The 17,696-nt window shown below is 63.2% G+C and overlaps 4 protein-coding genes across 8 annotated transcripts; 1 reads left to right on the top strand and 3 right to left on the bottom strand.

Moving 5' to 3' along the window:
• Positions 1 to 47: 47 nt before the first annotated feature.
• Positions 48 to 1,787, bottom strand: PTPRCAP (protein tyrosine phosphatase receptor type C associated protein). Its single transcript, XM_058662743.1, has 2 exons — positions 1,666 to 1,787; positions 48 to 852 (listed from the first exon to the last, which is right to left on the bottom strand). The coding sequence occupies exons 1-2, from the start codon at positions 1,666 to 1,668 to the stop codon at positions 223 to 225; spliced, it is 633 nt and encodes a 210-aa protein (XP_058518726.1). The 5' UTR covers positions 1,669 to 1,787; the 3' UTR covers positions 48 to 222.
• Positions 1,788 to 2,071: 284 nt separating this feature from the next.
• On the bottom strand, positions 2,072 to 6,809 carry CORO1B (coronin 1B). 5 transcript variants are annotated; one of them, XM_058662740.1, is made up of 11 exons: positions 6,691 to 6,809; positions 5,920 to 6,122; positions 5,512 to 5,634; positions 5,283 to 5,412; positions 5,009 to 5,190; positions 4,807 to 4,926; positions 4,399 to 4,503; positions 4,171 to 4,316; positions 3,925 to 3,982; positions 2,623 to 2,901; positions 2,072 to 2,541 (listed from the first exon to the last, which is right to left on the bottom strand). In XM_058662740.1, the coding sequence occupies exons 2-11, from the start codon at positions 6,118 to 6,120 to the stop codon at positions 2,413 to 2,415; spliced, it is 1,473 nt and encodes a 490-aa protein (XP_058518723.1). In that variant the 5' UTR covers positions 6,121 to 6,122; positions 6,691 to 6,809; the 3' UTR covers positions 2,072 to 2,412. The 5 variants fall into 5 exon arrangements, with proteins under 5 accessions (XP_058518723.1, XP_058518725.1, XP_058518724.1 ...); XM_058662742.1 differs by having other exon boundaries at positions 6,698 to 6,803; XM_058662741.1 differs by having other exon boundaries at positions 5,920 to 6,164; positions 6,691 to 6,795.
• A 3,590-nt stretch (positions 6,810 to 10,399) lies between these two features.
• Positions 10,400 to 12,040, bottom strand: GPR152 (G protein-coupled receptor 152). Its single transcript, XM_036493236.2, has one exon. It carries the CDS (start codon positions 12,017 to 12,019, stop codon positions 10,427 to 10,429), a length of 1,593 nt encoding a protein of 530 aa, XP_036349129.2. The 5' UTR covers positions 12,020 to 12,040; the 3' UTR covers positions 10,400 to 10,426.
• A 1,645-nt stretch (positions 12,041 to 13,685) lies between these two features.
• LOC101535656 (calcium-binding protein 4) lies at positions 13,686 to 17,121 on the top strand. Its single transcript, XM_004598250.2, has 6 exons — positions 13,686 to 14,012; positions 14,227 to 14,257; positions 14,340 to 14,483; positions 15,192 to 15,301; positions 15,545 to 15,692; positions 15,785 to 17,121. The coding sequence occupies exons 1-6, from the start codon at positions 13,686 to 13,688 to the stop codon at positions 15,811 to 15,813; spliced, it is 789 nt and encodes a 262-aa protein (XP_004598307.2). The 3' UTR covers positions 15,814 to 17,121.
• Positions 17,122 to 17,696: the final 575 nt, after the last annotated feature.

Genomic DNA, 17,696 nt, shown 5'->3' with positions numbered 1-17,696 from the left:
CTGGCTCTCCTGCTGAACCTGGGGCTGGGGGCGGGACCACAGCACTGTGAGGATGTGTTGGCATTTATTTCCAGTGCAGGGGGTACCCAGAGCTTTGGAAAGTGGGGGTGGTGATGGTCACAGGGGCTCCACAGTGGGGGTGTGGGTGATAATGAGTCCGGGACAGGCAGTGTCTAGCTTGGAAACGGAGACCCAGTGAGGGCGGCTATGATGGGTGGGACACTACAGCGCAGTCACATGCAGGCCTTGGCCCGCGACCGCCCCGGTGCCGTCATCCCAGGCTGCGCTGCCCGAGAAGGCGTGCAGGTCACTCAGCAGGGCCTCGGCACTGCCCCCTGCGCCCGCTGGCCCCTGGGAGCCGAGGGCCAGGCTACCTTCAGTGTCGCTGTCCTGGGCTTCCTCGGCCTGCTCTGGGACCTGCTCAGGGCAGGGCCCTGCTCCTGGCTGCTGCCCGCCCTCCCAGGGGCCGGCTCTGTCTGGGCCACCGTCTATGGCATCTTCAGCATCTTCAGGATCAGCATCTTCTTCATCCTCCTCTGGTCGCTGTTCAGGGTCGGTGTCTTGCGGGCCTGACTCGGCCCAAGCCTGCAGCCAGCGGCCTGGGGGGCTGGCCCAGAGCAGGCGGCGGGTGCGGCCCCAGAGTGCAGCGCCCAGGCGGGCTGGGTGGTAATAGCCCCCTGAGTCACGGCTGAGGCGGCGCCAGGCCAGGGCCAGGCTGGTGGCCAGCAGCAACAGCAGCAGCAGCAGTAGGACCACGGTGATGGAGCTGGAGCCCATGCTGTCCTCCGTCCCACTGCCCATGGCTCCCGGCAGGAACAACAGCGACCCGAGCCCCAGGGCGCAGGGCAGAGCCTGCAGGAGACAGGCAGGTGGAGGACTTGCCAGCCAGAGACGCCCTGACTTCTCCCCTCTCCAGTGGGCTCTCCGTGCAAGATGAGGACAGCCAAGCAGGGGCCATGGGGTCCTGGCCCTCCGATTGATCCCTCCTGTGGGCAGGCAGTCTGTCCGGGGCATGGCTGCTCCCTCCGGTGGGAATCCCAGATGCTGCTAGGAACTGCATGGCAGACCAGGCTCACCCGTAACACCCAACACTGGACTAATTCTGCCACCAGGAAAAAGCTGTGGGGAGGCAGGGATGAGGGGGTGCCTAGCAAGTGCCCTGAGCGACCAGGCGAGGAGCCAGACAGAGGCAGGGTCCTTGCAGGAGGGTCCCCAGGTCCTCCTTCCTCCCAGCCCCGGGGCTGCCCCAGTTGCAAGCTTTCCATCCCACTCTCTGGTCTCTGGCGGGCTTCAGGCGCACAGGCAGCGCTGCCAGAGGAAGCCTGCGGTCGGGCAGGTGGGGAGGGGGAGGGGAGCTGGGGGCGCAGGTTTCCACCCCAGCTGTGGGACTGCCGACAGAAGCTGTGCCCAGGGCAGGCCCCCGGGGAGGAACAGCAGAGGGGTCCCCTCTGAGGGTCTCACAGAGGCCCGGTCTGGAGCTTGGGCTGCTGGGAAGGAGGCTGGTTCAGTGGCCAGCACCCCCCTCCCGCCCCCGCCGGCCTGGCGCTCATGCTAAGTCTTGGTCTCTCTCCAAGGTTATTAGGGGGAGGGATGGTTCAGAGCCCAGAAAATGCCATCCCCGACTTCCTAGGGCCCCACCCCAGTACCCCAGCTTCTGAGGCTCACCATCGGTGTGCTGGCTGCTGCGCAGGGCGCCCACCTCCAGCTCGGGCCGCGTCAAGTGAGAAGTGAGCTTAGCTGCAGTGGGGCACTTCCGTTTCCTGCCACAGACCCCTCCCTCTGCTCCCTGGCCCCGGAGCCCTGCATGGGGCCCTTGGTCTCTCAGGACCACCCGACCCACACCACACACACATCCTCTGGGGATGAAGCTGGGCTGGGGACTTGTAGCCCGGTTCAGGAGAGGATGCAGCCCTGTGGGCCCCTGCCTTGGTTTCCCTGTCTGGCAGGATTCGGAGGAGGGCGACCCGGGCTGTGCACTGCTCAGGACCTTGCCCGCCTGCAATGCTGTGGCCTCCCTTGTCTACCCCCAGCTCTCTCGACTTCCTCTCCCAGCCCCACACTCAGACGCAGCTTCTAGAAAGAAAAGTTTTATTTGGAATGAAAATAGAGAGACCAGCCAGCTCCCACCCCACCCCCACCCCCTGAGGGAGGGCGCTCAGGGCTGGGTGGGCAGGGGAAGGGGATCCTAGGGGTGCAATGAGCTGGTTCCTTGGTCACAAAACCCTCCAGCCCAGCCCAGGCCCCCGGCAGCGGTGGGTAAGGGGGTGGGTGGGCACAGAGCAGCCCCTGCCCTGCTCCAGGCACCCCCTCCATGCCCCGCGTGGCCAGCAGCCTGGTGTGACCTGCCAGCAGAAGCTGAGTGACGGGTGAGGGGGACTGCGGCAGCGGGTCAGTAGGCGTGGGCCACGCTCACTAGGCGTCCCCGTTCTCCATGCGGCCCAGCTGCTCCTCCAGGCGGCTGATGCGCTCACCCTGCTCCCGCACCAGCGCCCGCAGAGCCCGTAGCTCCTGCATCACCTCGTCCAGCTTCCCAGCCTCCTGCTGGGACACGGCGAGGGGTAAGAAGGGCCATCAGAGAGAGGCCTGGGGTCCAGCGAGGGTCGCCAGTGGGCAGGAACTTACCCCGGCTCCCGTGAGCATGCTGCTGGGCGTGGCCTCGGCCACGGGGGCAGGGGCGGCTGCGGCTGCGGAGGCCCCTGGGCGGCCGGTGCTGGTGGGCCGGCTGTCGGACAGCACGTTGCGCCGGCTAACCTTCAGGTCCCGCTGTTTGCTGGGCACGTAGGCTTCTCGCAGAGAGATGAGGACAGGACCAGCGTCCCGCCCGCTCACCCACTCCTCGGCCTCCAGGGCTGCCTCGGGCCCAGCTGTGTCTGGGTAGAGATCGTCCTGGAAGAGGTCCGACTGCACAGATTGGAGGTCAAGATGAGCTTGCGGGAGTGGGAGGAGGACCCCTCCTGGCCTCCAGGCATGGGGTCTGCTAGCACCTCCCCCAGCAGTCCCCAGCCCATGCCTACCCTTTCTCTCTCCCCCTTTCTGGACCCCACGGCCAGCATCTTCTGAAGTTGACCCAGCCACACTGCATGAGCCCCTGGCTCCACCTTCCCTGACCGTGGCAGGGCTCCATGGCATCCAGGGGCCACGTGTATGGGCTCCAGGGGCAGCCCCTACCAACCAGGCTCCCGGCTCTACTCTGAGAAGTGCCTGCCATGCTGACCAGAGTGCTCGGCCAGTTCTGGCTGGAGAAAAATAGAAATATGTCCGGGCCCGGCGGCATGGCCTAGCGGCTAAAGTCCTCGCCTTGAACGCCCGGGATCCCATATGGGCGCTGGGTCTAGTCCCGGCAGCTCCGCTTCCCATCCAGCTCCCTGCTTGTGGCCTAGGAAAGCAGTTGAGGACGGACCAATGCATTGGGACCCTGCACCCGCGTGGGAGACCCGGAAGAGGTTCCAGGTTCCCGGCTTCGGATCAGCGCGCACTGGCCCGTTGCGGCTCACTTGGGGAGTGAATCATCGGACGGAAGATCTTCCTCTCTGTCTCTCCTCCACTGTGTATATCTGGCTGTAATAAAATGAATAAATATTTAAAAAAAAAAGAAATATGTCCATAGCGCCTGGCTGGGCAGCTGAGGCCAGGCCACTCCAGATGGGACCCTCCAGATGGGACTTCCCTGGCTGTCTCTCCACTTCCCTCCCCATCAGGCTTACACCACCATCCCAGCTGTGCTGTGGGTCCCACCTCCTATGGGAAGCCCTCCAGAGTGGCTGGTCTCTCCCTCTCAGGCTTGCCCAGAGCACAGCTGCCCCCGCCCAGCAGGGCACCACACTTAGCTGTGTCTGGGTACACGCTGGCCTGTGTCCAGCCCATTGGCCACACCCTACTCTGAGTCTTGTGCTAGCAGTGGGTGGCAACACGAGGCGTCCTCACCTTTCTTGGCACGGTCATGACAATGGGCTCACACTTGCGCTCATGGAGTTTGTAGAACCTGGGGTGAGACAGGGTAGAGCCGCAACTTGAACTCCCTTTGGGCTCTCAGCACACCCCTCCCCCGCCAATCCTTGACTTGGACCCTTCCCCAGGCTCCCCCATCCTGAGTCACCCCTCCTGCAGTCTGACCTCTCCCTTGCATGCCCTCGTCCACACGCTGTCCCAAGGTGGGTGGGGCTCCCTTACCGGGCAATCTCGCATTTGCTGACCTCCAGGCCCCTCTTGGGCATGCTGCCCATGCCTCTCTGGGGTTCCTTGCTGGTGAAGGTGTTCAGGAAGTGGATGTAGGGGGGCTCATCCGTGATCTCAAAGTACCGGATACTGGAGTCGCCCTGTTGGTAGACGGGTCAGGGCCTTGAGCACCAGCCAGCCCCTACCCCTCTGCCCCCCACCTCACCCTTCCAGCCACTCCACCTTGCCACACACGTAGACCACACCAGTGTCGGGGTCATAGAAAGGCAGCAGGGCCCCGTTGCTCGAGTCCAGCTCCTGTAGGGCCATGGGCTCCTCAAGGTTGCCCTAGTGCCAGGCAGAGGGGAGGGGACAGATCAGGCCACACACGCCAAGGCCTCCTGCTTCTGGCCAGCTACCACGGGGGACACTTCTCACCAGTCCAGGTGCTCACTGGACCTGCCTGTGCCCCCTGCCTTGTGGGACAGCCCAGCGCCACAGACTAGGTAAGGCCCAGTCACAGAGGGAGACGACAGGAGGCTACCGTGGTGTGCGGGGGAGGGCCAGTGGGCTGCCAAGGACAGCATCTGGGAACCCGGGAGCCACCAGCCACTCCTGCTCCTTCCCCTGGCCCCCACTCCGGCCACTCACCGGGTCCCAGAGCGCCAGCTGCCTCTCACTCATGCGGCTGAAGCCCGTGGTGAACACCTTGCCATCAGCCAAGAAGATGGCCCGCATGGGCCGGGCACCCTCATGGGCCTTCTCCCGCTCCTGTGGGCAACAGAGTGGTCAGTGCGTGGCCACCTGGGCCCTCCGGGTGGGGTGGAGGGACCGAGCGGGGAGGGACACGTACTGCCACGAGGGTGCCGCGGCGGGGGTCGATGATGCGCACGCTCTTGTCTTTGCAGGCAGAGCAGAAGAGGCTGCCATCGCGGTTCCAGCTGACGTTGTAGATGAGGTCGGGGTGCAGGCTGTCCAGGCGGTACAGCTCCTCGGCTGTGCCCACGTTCCAAATGAGCACCACGTTGTCGCAGCCTGTGGTGGGGGGAACTAGCTGCTCAGGCCCCTTGGCTCCTGGACGGGGGAGGTGATGAGGGTGGCCAGGGTGGGTGGTGGGCAGCACAGACCTGCGCTGAGTAGCACGTTCCGGGCAGTAGGGTGCCAGGTGATGATGCCCACTCGTTTGGTGTGACCCTCAAGCACTACCACGGGCTCGGTGAGCGGGGAGACCAGCCCGTTCTCGGGGATCTGCCACACCTACAAGTGGGGTGGGGGCAACATGCTGAGGCCTGGAGCTGGCCCCTGCTGCCACCCACTGCCGACCACCGCCCTGCCCAACTGGTCCCCGTGCCTTACCATGACCGTGCAGTCCTCTGAGCCGCTGGCAATGACCTCATCATTGTGGGGACACCAGTCAATGTCCAGGACGGGTCCCGTGTGCCCACACACTGTTGGGTGGGCCTTGTCGATGCGGCCTGTCTGCAGGTAGGAGGGGCGGGCACGGGGCGCTCAGGTCCACGGTAGGCCAGGGGCCACCCTTTGTCCTGGGACTGGCACCTGTGGGACCGGGCCCACCCACTCTTTGGCTCTGACTCTAGGGGCAATAAAACACTTTTCCACCTGTGCTGACACCTCTGGGCAGTAAAGCTGGCTTCAGACACCTGTCGTGTAGGCAGGAGGCAGGTGAAGGGCTGGGCCAGCAGGTGTGGCCCAGGAGCCTCGGCCTTCCTTTCCCCACCTCTTCCCTCACGCCCAAGGGCCCACCTTGTGTAGGGGGAGCACCAGGAAGGCACCCCCGCCGCTGGCCTCTACAATCACTGCCAGAAACTTGGGGTTGACAGCGCAGAAAGTGCTGTCCCAGGTGACGCGGGACACTCGGATGTCCTCGTAGCATTGGTCATTCTTGACCGGCTGCCCGAACACGTGCCGGAATTTGCTCTGCCGGACCACCTTGCGGAATGACATGTCTGCAGGCCAGAGACTAGGGGTCCACCACGGAACCTGCTGGGCTAGGAGGGGAAATGGGGAAACTAGACACTGGACATTCTAACCCCCAGGTACACAGTGGGGAGTCACAGGGGCACCCCCTCCCCCACACCCCCGCCCGTGCACCTCCCCCAGGCCCCTGCCCAGCTCTGGGCAGGTGGGTGTGTGTGTGTTGGGGAGAGGGACTGGTGGGAAGTGTCCCTGCTGGAGAAAGCTTAGCAAGCTCTTTGCTGGAACACTGGCGGATGGGGGCCAGCCACTCAAAGGAAAGAAAAGGCAGGGCAAGTCTCCCGCGCTGCGCCCCAGTTCTGAGTGGCCGGCACTGTGCAGCCTCGAGCGGCCCAGGGGCGCTTGGCCGCTCAGCAGGACAGGGTGGGGGCCAGGAGGATGTCGCTGCGTCCGAGGAGAACCGCGGCCCAACTTCCAGGGACCCCGGGCTGGGAGGGGACGAGGCTAGAGCCAGGGAAGGCGGGGGGCCGCAGGAGGGGCGCAGCGAGGGAAGGCTCCCGAGGGCCCCCCGCGCCCCCAGCTCCCTCCCTGCGCGCTCACCGCTCACCGGGGGCGCCGGGGGCTGCGGCACCGGCCTGGGGCGGCTCCGATCCCGGCCTCCTCAGGGAAGCAGGAAGCGGGAATCAGGAAGTGACAGAGGAGCCGGGGCGGGGGCGGGGCGGGGGCCGCGGTCACGCGCGGAGGGGCGGAGCGGGGCGGGGCCGGGGGAGCCGGCACCCCCGGAGGCCCACTACCAACGCCCTCACTCCGCTCCCGAATGTGGCAGGGGCTTCAAAAGGGGCGCGGGAAGCGGCTGGAAAAGGTCAGACTGTTGCGGGTGTTGCAAAGGCCGTTTCAAAGTCATGCATAGCTTTTCATGATCTGATCTACTTTTCCATAGCAATCTTTGGAGTTATTGGGGTGCTCTTCCCATATAAGATAAAAAGAAACTGTCCGAGGTTAAATGAGAAAGCCCAGGGAACAGGTGGCACAGCAGGGGCTGTCCGCTTCCCCCTCAGGCCGTGCCCCTTCTCCCCCGCATCGGGTGACCAAGGGGTAACAGCAGAGTCCCTTTTTCAAAAAGAGGAGGACACGATGGGGAGTGGGAGAGAAGTCTAAAGGGACCCCGCCCAGGCCTGCAGGCAGCCTGGCTGTGCACAGGGCTGGGCTGCACTGAGATGTCTGGCTCTGCCTGCCGGAAGGCACCCAGCCAGAATTCCCCCCTGTGCCACTGCAGCACTTGGGGCTGGTGGACCCCACCTGTCTAAAGTGCCTCCCACTCTCTGGCTCTTCACAGTCCCACCCCTGCCCTCTCCCTGCATGTGTTCTGGGGACACTGGCCCTCAAGGCCCATAAACAGGCCATCTTCATGCCCACCTGAATGTGGGCACATCCTGTGTCCTCTCTGGACATTCTTCTCCAAGTTCTCCCAAAGGATCCATCCTCACTTCCTCCAAGGTCACCTCCTCCTCAGATGCTCCCACCCCGCCCTGGCGCCTGGTCACCTCCTCCTCACCTCCTTCTGGGACGCCCCCACTCCACCCTGGCGCCTGGTCACCTCCTCCTGGGACGCCCCACCCCGCCCTGGCCCCTGGTCACCTCCTCCTGGGACGCCCCCACCCCGCCCTGGCCCCTGGTCACCTCCTCCTCACCTCCTCCTGGGACGATCCACCCCGCCCTGGCCCCTGGTCACCTCCTCCTGGGACGCCCCACCCCGCCCTGGCCCCTGGTCACCTCCTCCTGGGACGCCCCACCCCGCCCTGGCCCCGGCTTGCTCTCATTGCTTTGTCAAGTGTCGGTCACCGCCTGATGCCCCTCTGTCGCTCTCCGTGCCTGTGCCCCCTCCTCTGGGACTGCCCAGTGTGTGGTGCGCCCATATGAATGAATGGACAGCAGGCAGTTCTGAAGAGCTTTTTTTTTTTTTTTTTTTTAAGCAGAGAGGAAGATCTGTCTGATGATTCACTCCCTAAGTGGCCACAACAGCCAAATCTGAGCTGATCTGAAGCCAGGAGCCAGGAGCTTCTTCTGGGTCTCCCACACGGGTGCAGGCCGTTCTCGACTGCTTTCCCAGGCCATGGGCAGGGAGCCGGATGGGAAGTGGGGCTGTCGGGATTAGAACTGGAGTCCTTATGGGATCCCGGTACGTGCAAGGCATGTGCTAAGCTCCAGCGCTGGGCCCAGGACTTTTTAAAAAATGTTCATGTTCACGGTGTTTGGAGTTAAGGTTGGGACCAGGATGGGGGTTGCTGTCTGTGGAAGGGGTGAGGCTCCCCGAGGGTGGCAGGGGTCAAACAGCTGGGGGCAGGCAGCTGCTGCGTGGAGGACAGCCTAAGGCAGGTGGCCGAGGCCTCCTTCCCTGCTGCCCTCTAGGGTGCCAGGCCACTGCCTCCAAGAGGAGAGGTCTAAAGGGATGAGGTGCCTCATGGAACTCAGCCTCCACCCTGGGGCTCCCACAGCCTGGCTCAGGATAGCTGGCCCCACACTGTCAACTGCTTGCATGGATAAACGCCTGTCAGGCCCACCTGGAGGCTGCGTGTGTGTATGGGAGGGGGTCTTTGTCAGTATCCATGACCCTTTTCCAGGCCATGTGTGTAAGAGGACGCGTTCCCACCATCCCCGGTGGGTTCTGGGTTTCCAGTGGTCCTGTGTGCCATCTGTTGTCTAGGCCCATATCTTACCCTCCCTGCCCCTTTGGGATACTATTTTCAACAAAACTCTCCCAGCTTGCCCAATGGCCTTTGTTTGGCCTTATTGGGACCTAAAGTCCTGAGAATCCAACAGGGACAATGCCAGATGGCTGGGCTGCCTGTCATGTAGTCTGGTCCTCACCTCTAGTTATGATCTGATGAATGGGCAGGTAGGACTTCCACTGTGCCCGGCAAGGATTCAACCATGGCATGGAGATCAAGTGTGTTTATGAAGCTCATTTTACAGACAGGCAAACCGAGTCTGCAGAGCCTTACTGAGGGCCTCACACCTAGTGAGTGGTGGGTCACGATAGGGGATCTCTAAAGTCCACCCATGGGTCCCTGCAACAGAAGGCTGGCCAGAAAAGTGCCAGGTGACTGTGTTCTACAAGCCCATACCTGCCCAGAAATCTCTCTGCCACCTGCTTGGTACCCACTATCCCATCCCTGATAAATGCTGCAGTCACATTTCTGGGGTCCCCAGTGCTATCCCCAGCCCTGGGGTCAGCTAAGGGTCACAGCCGGCAGCCCTGAGCAAGCTAAGGTGAGAGGGGCAAACTCCAGGACTGGCTGACCACCTCTGCCACCTGGGAAAATACAAGCTCGCCCAGGGAGGGGCAGCCCATGTGTCAGGGTCAGTCACACCTGCTGGGCTTGTCGGGAGTCAATGAGAAAGGCTGGGGGCGGCGGGAAAAGAGGAGCGAGGAGTGTCTGGGACATGGTCATTGGGAGCTGGTGGGAGAGGGTGGGGTGTGGAAAGGGCCATGGGTGAGGGCAGGCAGCCTGGGTGGCCGTGTGGCCCCAACTGCCCTTCCTGGCACCTCCAGTGCCCGGAGCTCTCTGTGCCTGCCCAGCTCCCACTGCTGACCTTGGCTTGGGTCTGGGAGGTTGGGCCCAGGATACTCTGTTCCCACAGCCCCCGCGTAGCATTTTGGCTGCGCTCTGTGTCGGGGGGTACGGCTGAGGGGCTGGGGTGTCACGCAGGCAGACACATGGAACCTCTGCATAAAATACACAGGTCGCGTGGCTTTACCAGGTCCCAGAGCTGCCAGGTGGCACGCCTGCCTGCCTCTCCTCGCCTCTCTCCTGCTGCTGCCTCCTAGAGAAGGAAGCAGATGCCTACTACTGCCAGGCCCTTATGGGTGCCTCACATCTGCACCCCACCCCACCCCACGACATCACCCTCAACGTCCACGGTCATGAGCTCAGAAGCCAAGAGCTTGTCCAAGGCACCCAGCCAGGATGCAGCTGAGCTGGGCTGGCAGCAGCCTGTGGGCATAGCTCTTGCCTCCTCTCCTACCACCCTGCTGGGGTAAGTCCTGCCGAGCCCCCACTGCCCACGGGGGCCTGGCGAACAGGGCTGGGCCATGCCGAGGCCAGCTGGCGGGCCACTAGGGCCTTGGAATCGAGCTGGGGTGGCTGGCTCCTTGAAGTCCCCTCTTTCTGCGGAGACATTTGGTTTGGTGTCCAGCTGTCCGGACTGGAGGACAGAGCAGGGAAGAAGGGAGGGAGAGAGGGGTGGAGGGAGGGGACGCAGCCCTGGAGTCTTCCTCCGCATCATCCTCCATGCTCCTGGCCCTCTGCCCCGTGGGCCTGGGCCTGGCTGGGCCTCACGTGGGGCCTGCGCTGGGAGCTTCGTCCAGTGGGACACTGCTGAGGCTGTGTCCCTCAGGGGCTGCTGGTTCAGCGGGGGCCTCGGGGGTCCCCAGGATAGGGTCTGAGGAAGGGATAGGGGAGGCTGGGGCATCGGGGCCAGGGGCTGAGCCCGCCATGGGTTCAGAAGTCTGAGCCTGGGTGTTGGGCTGAGGCTGGACCACAGAGTCTGATGGTGGCTGGGCCGTGGGATCCACGTGTGCCTGGGCTGGGGGGTCCACATGTGGCTGGGCCGTGGCATTCACGTGTAGTTGAGCTGTGGTGTTCACAGAAAGCCGATCCACGGGGTTTATCTGGGTCTGGACCACGGAGTCTGTTGGTGGCTGGGCAGTGGAATCCATGTACACCTGGGCACTGGTGTTTGCAGGAGGCTGGGCCGTGGGGTTCACTGGAGGTTGGGCCACGGAGTCTGATGATAGCTGGGTACCAGCCTCTGGCCCTGGTGGAGTCACAGCCCCCGTGGCCTCCTGGCTGTGCGGGTCCTGCGGCAGCGTGAAACTGCCCGGCTGCTCCTCGCAGAGCGCTGCGGCGAAGGAGGACAGCAGTGCACGCAACAGGGCCCGCAGGTCGGCGCTGGCCACGACGCAAAGAAACGGACTTAGGCAGCTGTCCAGCAGGATCAGGTAGTCGGAGTAGACCAGGGCCTCCCAGAGCAGGTAGCCGGGGTACAGGTCCCACAGGAAGGCCAGGTAGAACAGCTGCGCCAGCTGGTAGGGCAAACGGAGGACTACATAGGCCGACAAGATGGTCTCGGCCACGCGGGCGAAGCCGTGGCCCACGGGGGGCTGGGGTTGGCGGCGGCAGCAGCAGCAGCGGCGGCAGGGGCGGCAGGCCTTGGCCTGCGTGAGCACATGGCACACCAGCAGCAGCAGGAAGGGCAGGAAACCGCCCAGGACCTCGAGCATGCGCAGCGGCAGCTCCTCGCTGTCCCAGAAGTCCAGGCAGATGACCAGGTCGTACCACCACACGGTGGCCTCAGGGAAGACCAGCCAGGGCACGCTGAAGAGCGTGGCCAGCACCCAGACTCCAGCGCTCACCCACAGGGGCAGACGGGCTGGTCGGCGCCCCAGGTACCAGCGCGGACACAAGGCCAGCAGGCAGCGGTCTAGACTGAGGGCCGCCAGCAGGAAGAGGCCTGACGAGTAGGACACGCCCCACAGGAAGTAATAGAAACGGCAGGCGGCTGTCCCCAGCGGCCAGTGGCCTCCGTGCTGGAGCTCCAGGATCTGGAAGGCGGCTGCCGCCAGGAACAGGAAGTCAGAAAGGGCCAGGCTGAGCAGGAGCAATGCCAGCCGCGTGCCCGCCCCGTGCCGGGCCTGCGAGCCAGCCAGCCATGCCATCAACCCGTTGGCGGGCAGCCCCAGCAGCAGCAGGGCCACCAGGAAGACCGTGTCCCAGCCACCCTGGGGGGAGTTGTCCTCATCGTCGTCCACCTGTGTGTGAGGGTCATAGTCAGCGGCCCCCAAGTAGGCCTCCATAGCAGTGTCCAGTTGGGGTCTCCAGGGAACAGCTGGATGTAGCATGCGCACCTGTTGAACCAAGCGATGCATGAGTGGTGTGGTGTGAGGGAGGGGGCTGTGCCTCTGCCGGCAACTCACCGTCCTCTCTGGGCTGTCGTCACTGGCTTTGGAGTCCTCAGCGTGTGCCTAAGCATGAACCCTCCCCCCGTGCCTTTGATGGGGGAGGAGAGGAAGGTTCTGGGGGTGTCTCAGTCACTCACAGACACGCTAGAGCACTGGAGCTCACACCCAGCTGACCAGTCCTGCCTCGGAAATGCCCATGTGTCCAGATATGCCCAGCCAGGAGGCTCCCACTGATAGAAAAAGCTGTTCACTTGCACTTTTAAACTGAATATTAAGATGGGGACCCTGGCCCACTTAGGGCTGTTGCCCACAGTGCCAGCAATCCACAAGGAGCCCGTTCGAGTCCCAGTTGCCCATTTCCAGTCCATGCCCCTGTTAGGTGCCTGGCAAAGCAGCAGAGGGTGGCTCAGGTATTTATGCTCTGCACCCACAAAGAGGCTCCCGGCTTGGGACCGGCCCAGCTCTGGCTGCTGTGGCCGCTTGGGGAGTGAACCAGCAGATGGAAGACTTCTCTCTCTGTAACTCTGCCTTTTGAATAAAAATAGATATTTTTAAAAATAAATAAATAAATAAAGAGTGAGGCTCTCCTATGCCTAAGAGGGGCGACTCCAATGGAAGGGGGGAGGGCGGGACCCCAGGGCTCTCGGGAACAAGGTGAAACCTGGGGCTCATGTGAAGGGCCCAAAAGAGGCGGGCTCCAGGCCCATGGGCCCGCGGGAGGCCGAGGGTCCCCCCAAGCCAGTGCCATTCCTGGACTGGGGGCGAGGCAGGGAGGCCTGAGCTCGGGTCCTGGCAGCCTGGGACAGTGCAGGCCTCTTCGGTGTCCTTCCCCTCCCTGTGCAAGCTCCAGCTGCTGTGGGGCCAGAGCCTGGGGGATGTCCCTCCCTCCCCTCCAAGGACTCCGTCCGGGAGACCCGGCTTACCCTTGAGGCACAGAGCCAAAGCCGGAAGGAGTGGGGTGCACCTGCGTGCCTGGGGGTCCGGCGGCCGTCCACGGCCCCAGCCTGAGGCCTGCTGCTGCATGGCGCCCGGCGACACTGTGGCGGACAGGCAGGAAACCCAAGCTGTGGGCACATCAATCATTCATGGGGCTGCTGTCCAGGAAACTCTAACCCCTGCCCGCTGAGGCCGAGTGACCGGCACACTGCACTCTTGCCACCAGGGCCAGGCCATGCAGCCCTCTTCCACCTGGGGCGCCCCTCAGCTACTGCGGGACAGCAGAATCCTTGCAGGTCACTCCTGGCCCTCACTTGGGCACTCAAGGCCCCTGCGGTCTGGGCTTCAGCCTCATTGGCATGACACCCGTCACATCTGTTCCTGTGCTCCAGCCTTTGTCCACACTCCTCCCTGGTTCCTCTCTGTCTGGCTCTGCACCCGTGGCCCACAGCTGCATCCCCTCTGCTTCATAAGGAATGGCCTTGAAGGATGTGCGGATCCTGCTACTAAGGACACTTCTCTTGATCTGCTGGGGGCCCTTCCCTGGCTTCCCTAGGATTAGGGCCTGGGCTGCCACCCTCACTTACCCTAATCCCACTCAGGGCCCAGGCCCAGGTGCTAAGGGGGCAGGTGTCTAAAGCAGTTTCAGGGTCCTGGGAGAGCTGAGCGGCTCAGGGTGCTTGCCAGCCCTCCCCACATGGCTGCGGAGCAGTGCAGTGGGCAGTCAGGCCCCCAGCAGCCCCCTGTGGAGAGTCAGGCTGAGGGCCCCCTGGCCACCAGCAGGAGTAGCAAGAAAAAGAAAGGACTCGGCAGGTCTCGCAAAGGCGTCAGCAGCCCCAAGGAGCCGCCCTCCGCCCAGGGCCCCAAGCCTACTGGGAGTGGCAAGCCGGGAGAGGGCCACCCGGGATCTGCTGGAGCTGTCCCTGGGTCGGCCTTGCGGCGCCGCTCCCGACACCGCCTGGACCACTGTGACATTGCCGCTCAGAGGACATATGGGCCGCTGCTCAACCGGATCTTCGGGAAGGTCAGGGGGGCCAGGGGCCAGGGTGAGGTGCAGGTTCCCGGGCTCAGGGGCAGCCCACCCTGGCCCTATAGCACCCTTGTGATCTGGGCGGTCAGTCTGGAGGCCCTGCCCAGTGCCCAACGTGGGCAGGGCTTGGAGGAGGCAGGATGGACTGGTGGAGCCCCAGTGAGGTCCTGGGCACATGCCGGCCTCACCTCTCGCTCTCCACCTGTAGGACCGGGAGCTGGGTGCAGAGGAGCTGGAAGGTGAGTGGGGGGGGGGGAGGGGGGGCAGGGCTCCTGAGCCTCCCCTCCCTGCCCCCACCCTGCTGATTGCCCTTCCTTACAGAGCTGCAGGCTGCCTTTGAGGAGTTCGACACTGACCGTGACGGCTACATGGGCCACCGTGAGCTGGGTGAATGCCTGCGGACGTTGGGCTACATGCCCACGGAGATGGAGCTTCTAGAACTCTCACAACATGTCAAGATGCGCAGTCAGTGATGCTCACTGGGAACAGGGAGGGTCTATGGGGAGTGGGGGAGGGGGACCATCTCCGGGGAGAGACGGGCAGACCCACACTGGCTCTGGAGATGCCACAGGATGCTGGCTCTCTGCACCCTGCCCTGCCCCCCAGCCCTTCCTGCTGTCCTGGCCTGGCCTTTGGAGACCCAGTGGCCTGTGCAGCCAAGTGCCGGCTCCCTGGTTCCCTTACTCTCCCGCTGTCTGTGGCTTGGCCCCCACCCTGAGCCCCCAGCCCTCTGGGGTGCTCTGGGCTGCTTCCTGTGACCAAGGATGGGCGATCATGTGTGGTGCCGCCCGTTTGTGCTCACCTCTCCTCTGTCCTGGGATCCCTGCCCCAGGCCCTACTGTGAGGGGATGTGGCTGGGGCTTCCGGCCTGCAGCTGCTGCCTGTGTCTTGTGCTGGGCCTGTGTGGGGCCCAGAGTCTGAAAGTGGATTTGTAGTCCTGACTTTTAACTGTGGGAGCACCCCGTGGTAGGACAGTCACCTCGGGCCCTGTGTGGACACACGCTTGTGGCAAACCTGGCCTCCTCCTCCTACCGTGGAGGCCCTAGCTGAGCCCAGAACAGCCCAGACCTCAGCAATGTGGGATGGGGGTTCCACCTGCTGGCGCCTGCGGGTGTGGACAGGGAACGTGTTGTGTGGCCCTCGCCACTGTGCCTCTCTGGCCCTGGTCTGCAGTGGGCGGCCGCGTGGACTTCGAGGAGTTTGTGGAACTGATAGGTCCAAAGCTGCGGGAGGAGACGGCGCACATGCTTGGGGTGCGGGAGCTGCGCGTGGCCTTCCAAGAGGTGTGAGGTGTGGGCCGGGGAGGCGGGGTCAGGGGTTCAGGGAGTGGGCCAGGGTGCAGGTGTTGGGTCATAGGTGCTGGGGGCAGGGCCAGAGGCACAGGGAACAGGGACAGATCCTAGAAGGTTGGGCTTATTCCAGCAAGAGAATCCATCTCAGAGCCTCCGCAGAGCAGGTGGCTCAGGAGGGGTGAGGACGGGAGGGGTGGGGACGGTGGCCGAGGCAGCAGGTTTGCTGGGCCTCAGTTTGACAGGGACAGGGATGGACGAATCACAGTGGCAGAGCTGCGGCAGGTGGCCCCGGCCCTGCTCGGGGAGCCATTGGAGGGCTCGGAGCTGGATGAGATGCTGCGAGAAGTGGACCTCAATGGTGACGGCACAGTGGACTTTGATGGTGAGTCCCCCCCTTCCCCCGTCCCTTCCCTGAGTGCCCAGCACCTGCTGGAAGCCGGCCCTGGGCTGAGCCCACCCTCTGCTTGCCTGCAGAGTTTGTCATGATGCTCTTCAGCCCATGAGGCATCAGCAGGGCCACCTGTCACCTGCTGTGGGATCCCGGACCCAGGCTACACTTCCTTGCCCCCTCTGGGCCCCTGGATGGAGCCGAGGCTCAGACTTCTTACCTGGGAACATCATCTGGCAGAGTGAGCCTGTGAGGATACCCACCATCCTCATCCTCACCTCCAGCTTCCTGGAGGAACCCTGGGCCCTGCTGCCTGCCGGCCCATGAGAGTGAGATCCAGGACTCTTGAGGCCCTTGGAACTCCCCAACACCGACAGCAATAACAGCTGAGACCGGGACTGTGCTGGGCATCCTGGAGACACAGTGTATTGGCAGGGTGGCCAGCCCCCAGCACTTCTGAGGCTGCATAAAACTGCTACCTGAAAAAATGAACTCAGGAGAAGAGGCTGACCCAGCATTAGACCGGGCTATGACACCAACCACCATGCAAAACAACTAGGTCCAGGGTAGATTCTGTGGGGGATATGTGGGCCCAACCCTATGGAACTACAAGTCCCGCTGGTTAGCTTGAGAGTTGGGATGGTGATGGGCTGAGCTAGGTGTGACCATGGAACTCAGATGCTCACTGGTACTGGGGCTGGGAACAAGCAGGGCAGGTCCAGGCTGCAGCACCCGCATGAGCACTCTAAAACAGGGTGTGGGGCAGACTGGGCCGCACCAGCTTGTACAAAGGTCGGGACAGATGGGGCAGGCCATGTTGGGTAAGGCCAAGGACTAGCTGGCATGTGTGAGACCTGGGTCTGGGAGTGGCCTGAGTGGGGGAACCTGGGAAACTCCCCTAGTGGGTCATAGCTCTCGCTGATGAGCATGTGGTCCAGGCCTGCGTGTTGGGCAGGCTGGGCAGGGTAGCTCCATCTGTCAGCAAGTATGTAAGTTGGTTTTGGAAGGGGGCAGACTGGGCAGGGCTGAGCAAACCACAGTCCACTGAGAAGTGCAGAAACCAGGATGGAGTGAAGGTCATGCCAGGATAGGCTGCTATACCTACTGGTTTGCATGAACCAGGGATGAGAGTAGATTGAGTAGGGCCAGGTTGCAGCACCTGCCAGTGAGAGTTAGGACTGGGGACTGGCTGGGCCAGGCCAGGCTGCAGTATCTGAAGGCAAAGACCAAGACAGGGGAGGGGCTATGCCAAGCTAGGTCAGAGCAACCACTGGCATATGTGAGATCTGTGGCTGGGATCAGGCCTGGCTGGGGAGATAAGGGGATGCCCTGGGTGGGTAGTGGGTCCTACTGGTGAGTGCGGGGGCTGGAATAGGGGTTGTGGTGTGGTCTGGAGATGGCTACAGTCTCCCTCGGCATGGGTGTGGACTAGGTCTGGGGTGTGCCTTTTTGGGCTAGACTCTGGTACCCACTGGTGATCGTGAGAACCAGGATGGGCTGGGCTAGGTCTCTGCCACTGCTGAATCATGTGTGAACTGTGTCTGGGTGTGGACTAGGCTTGGCTGGGCTGTAGCAACCAACAGAATGGGTGAGGGCCAGTCAAGAAAGGCTACTGTTCCTACTAGGACTGGAGGTGGACTAAGTAGGGCTGGCCTATGGACCCACCTGTGGGTGTGAGATCGGCATTGGGAAGGGTTCTGATGGAGGAGCTTGGGGAACGCCTCTGTTGGGACACAATCCCTGCAGGTGAGCACAAGAAATAAGTAAAGGAGCAGCCCAGACCAGGCCAGGTTACAGTACCCACGGGCTGGGTCAGTTCATATCACCCGCTGGTAAATTCGAGAGCCAGATGGTGTGTGGGTCATGCCAGGTTGGGCTGCAATACCAGCCAGTTCACATTAGGGCTGAAACTGGGGGCTGGCTGGGTTGGCTAAGCTGTATCCCTACCAGCCTATAGCACTCATTGGCAAATGCCGAGGCGAGGCAGGCCATTCCAGA

This window comes from Ochotona princeps, chromosome 4, assembly GCF_030435755.1.
Source record: "Ochotona princeps isolate mOchPri1 chromosome 4, mOchPri1.hap1, whole genome shotgun sequence".
NCBI classification, from domain to species: domain Eukaryota; kingdom Metazoa; phylum Chordata; class Mammalia; order Lagomorpha; family Ochotonidae; genus Ochotona; species Ochotona princeps.
This window is presented reverse-complemented; position numbering and strand designations above follow the sequence as displayed.

What these genes read in the sequence shown, in the direction of transcription:
- CORO1B (XM_058662740.1), bottom strand. Translation starts at nt 6,120, where the DNA reads ATGTCATTCCGCAAGGTGGTCCGGCAGAGCAAATTCCGGCACGTGTTC. An exon ending in AGCTGGCGCTCTGGGACCCG is followed by an intron (nt 4,504 to 4,806) that starts GTGAGTGGCCGG and finishes GCCTGGCACTAG; the next exon opens with GGCAACCTTGAGGAGCCCAT. An exon ending in TGGTCTACGTGTGTGGCAAG is followed by an intron (nt 4,317 to 4,398) that starts GTGGAGTGGCTG and finishes GTCTACCAACAG; the next exon opens with GGCGACTCCAGTATCCGGTA.
- GPR152 (XM_036493236.2), bottom strand. Translation starts at nt 12,019, where the DNA reads ATGCATCGCTTGGTTCAACAGGTGCGCATGCTACATCCAGCTGTTCCC.
- LOC101535656 (XM_004598250.2), top strand. Translation starts at nt 13,686, where the DNA reads ATGGCTGCGGAGCAGTGCAGTGGGCAGTCAGGCCCCCAGCAGCCCCCT. An exon ending in GGGTGCAGAGGAGCTGGAAG is followed by an intron (nt 14,258 to 14,339) that starts GTGAGTGGGGGG and finishes CCTTCCTTACAG; the next exon opens with AGCTGCAGGCTGCCTTTGAG. An exon ending in ACAACATGTCAAGATGCGCA is followed by an intron (nt 14,484 to 15,191) that starts GTCAGTGATGCT and finishes CCTGGTCTGCAG; the next exon opens with TGGGCGGCCGCGTGGACTTC.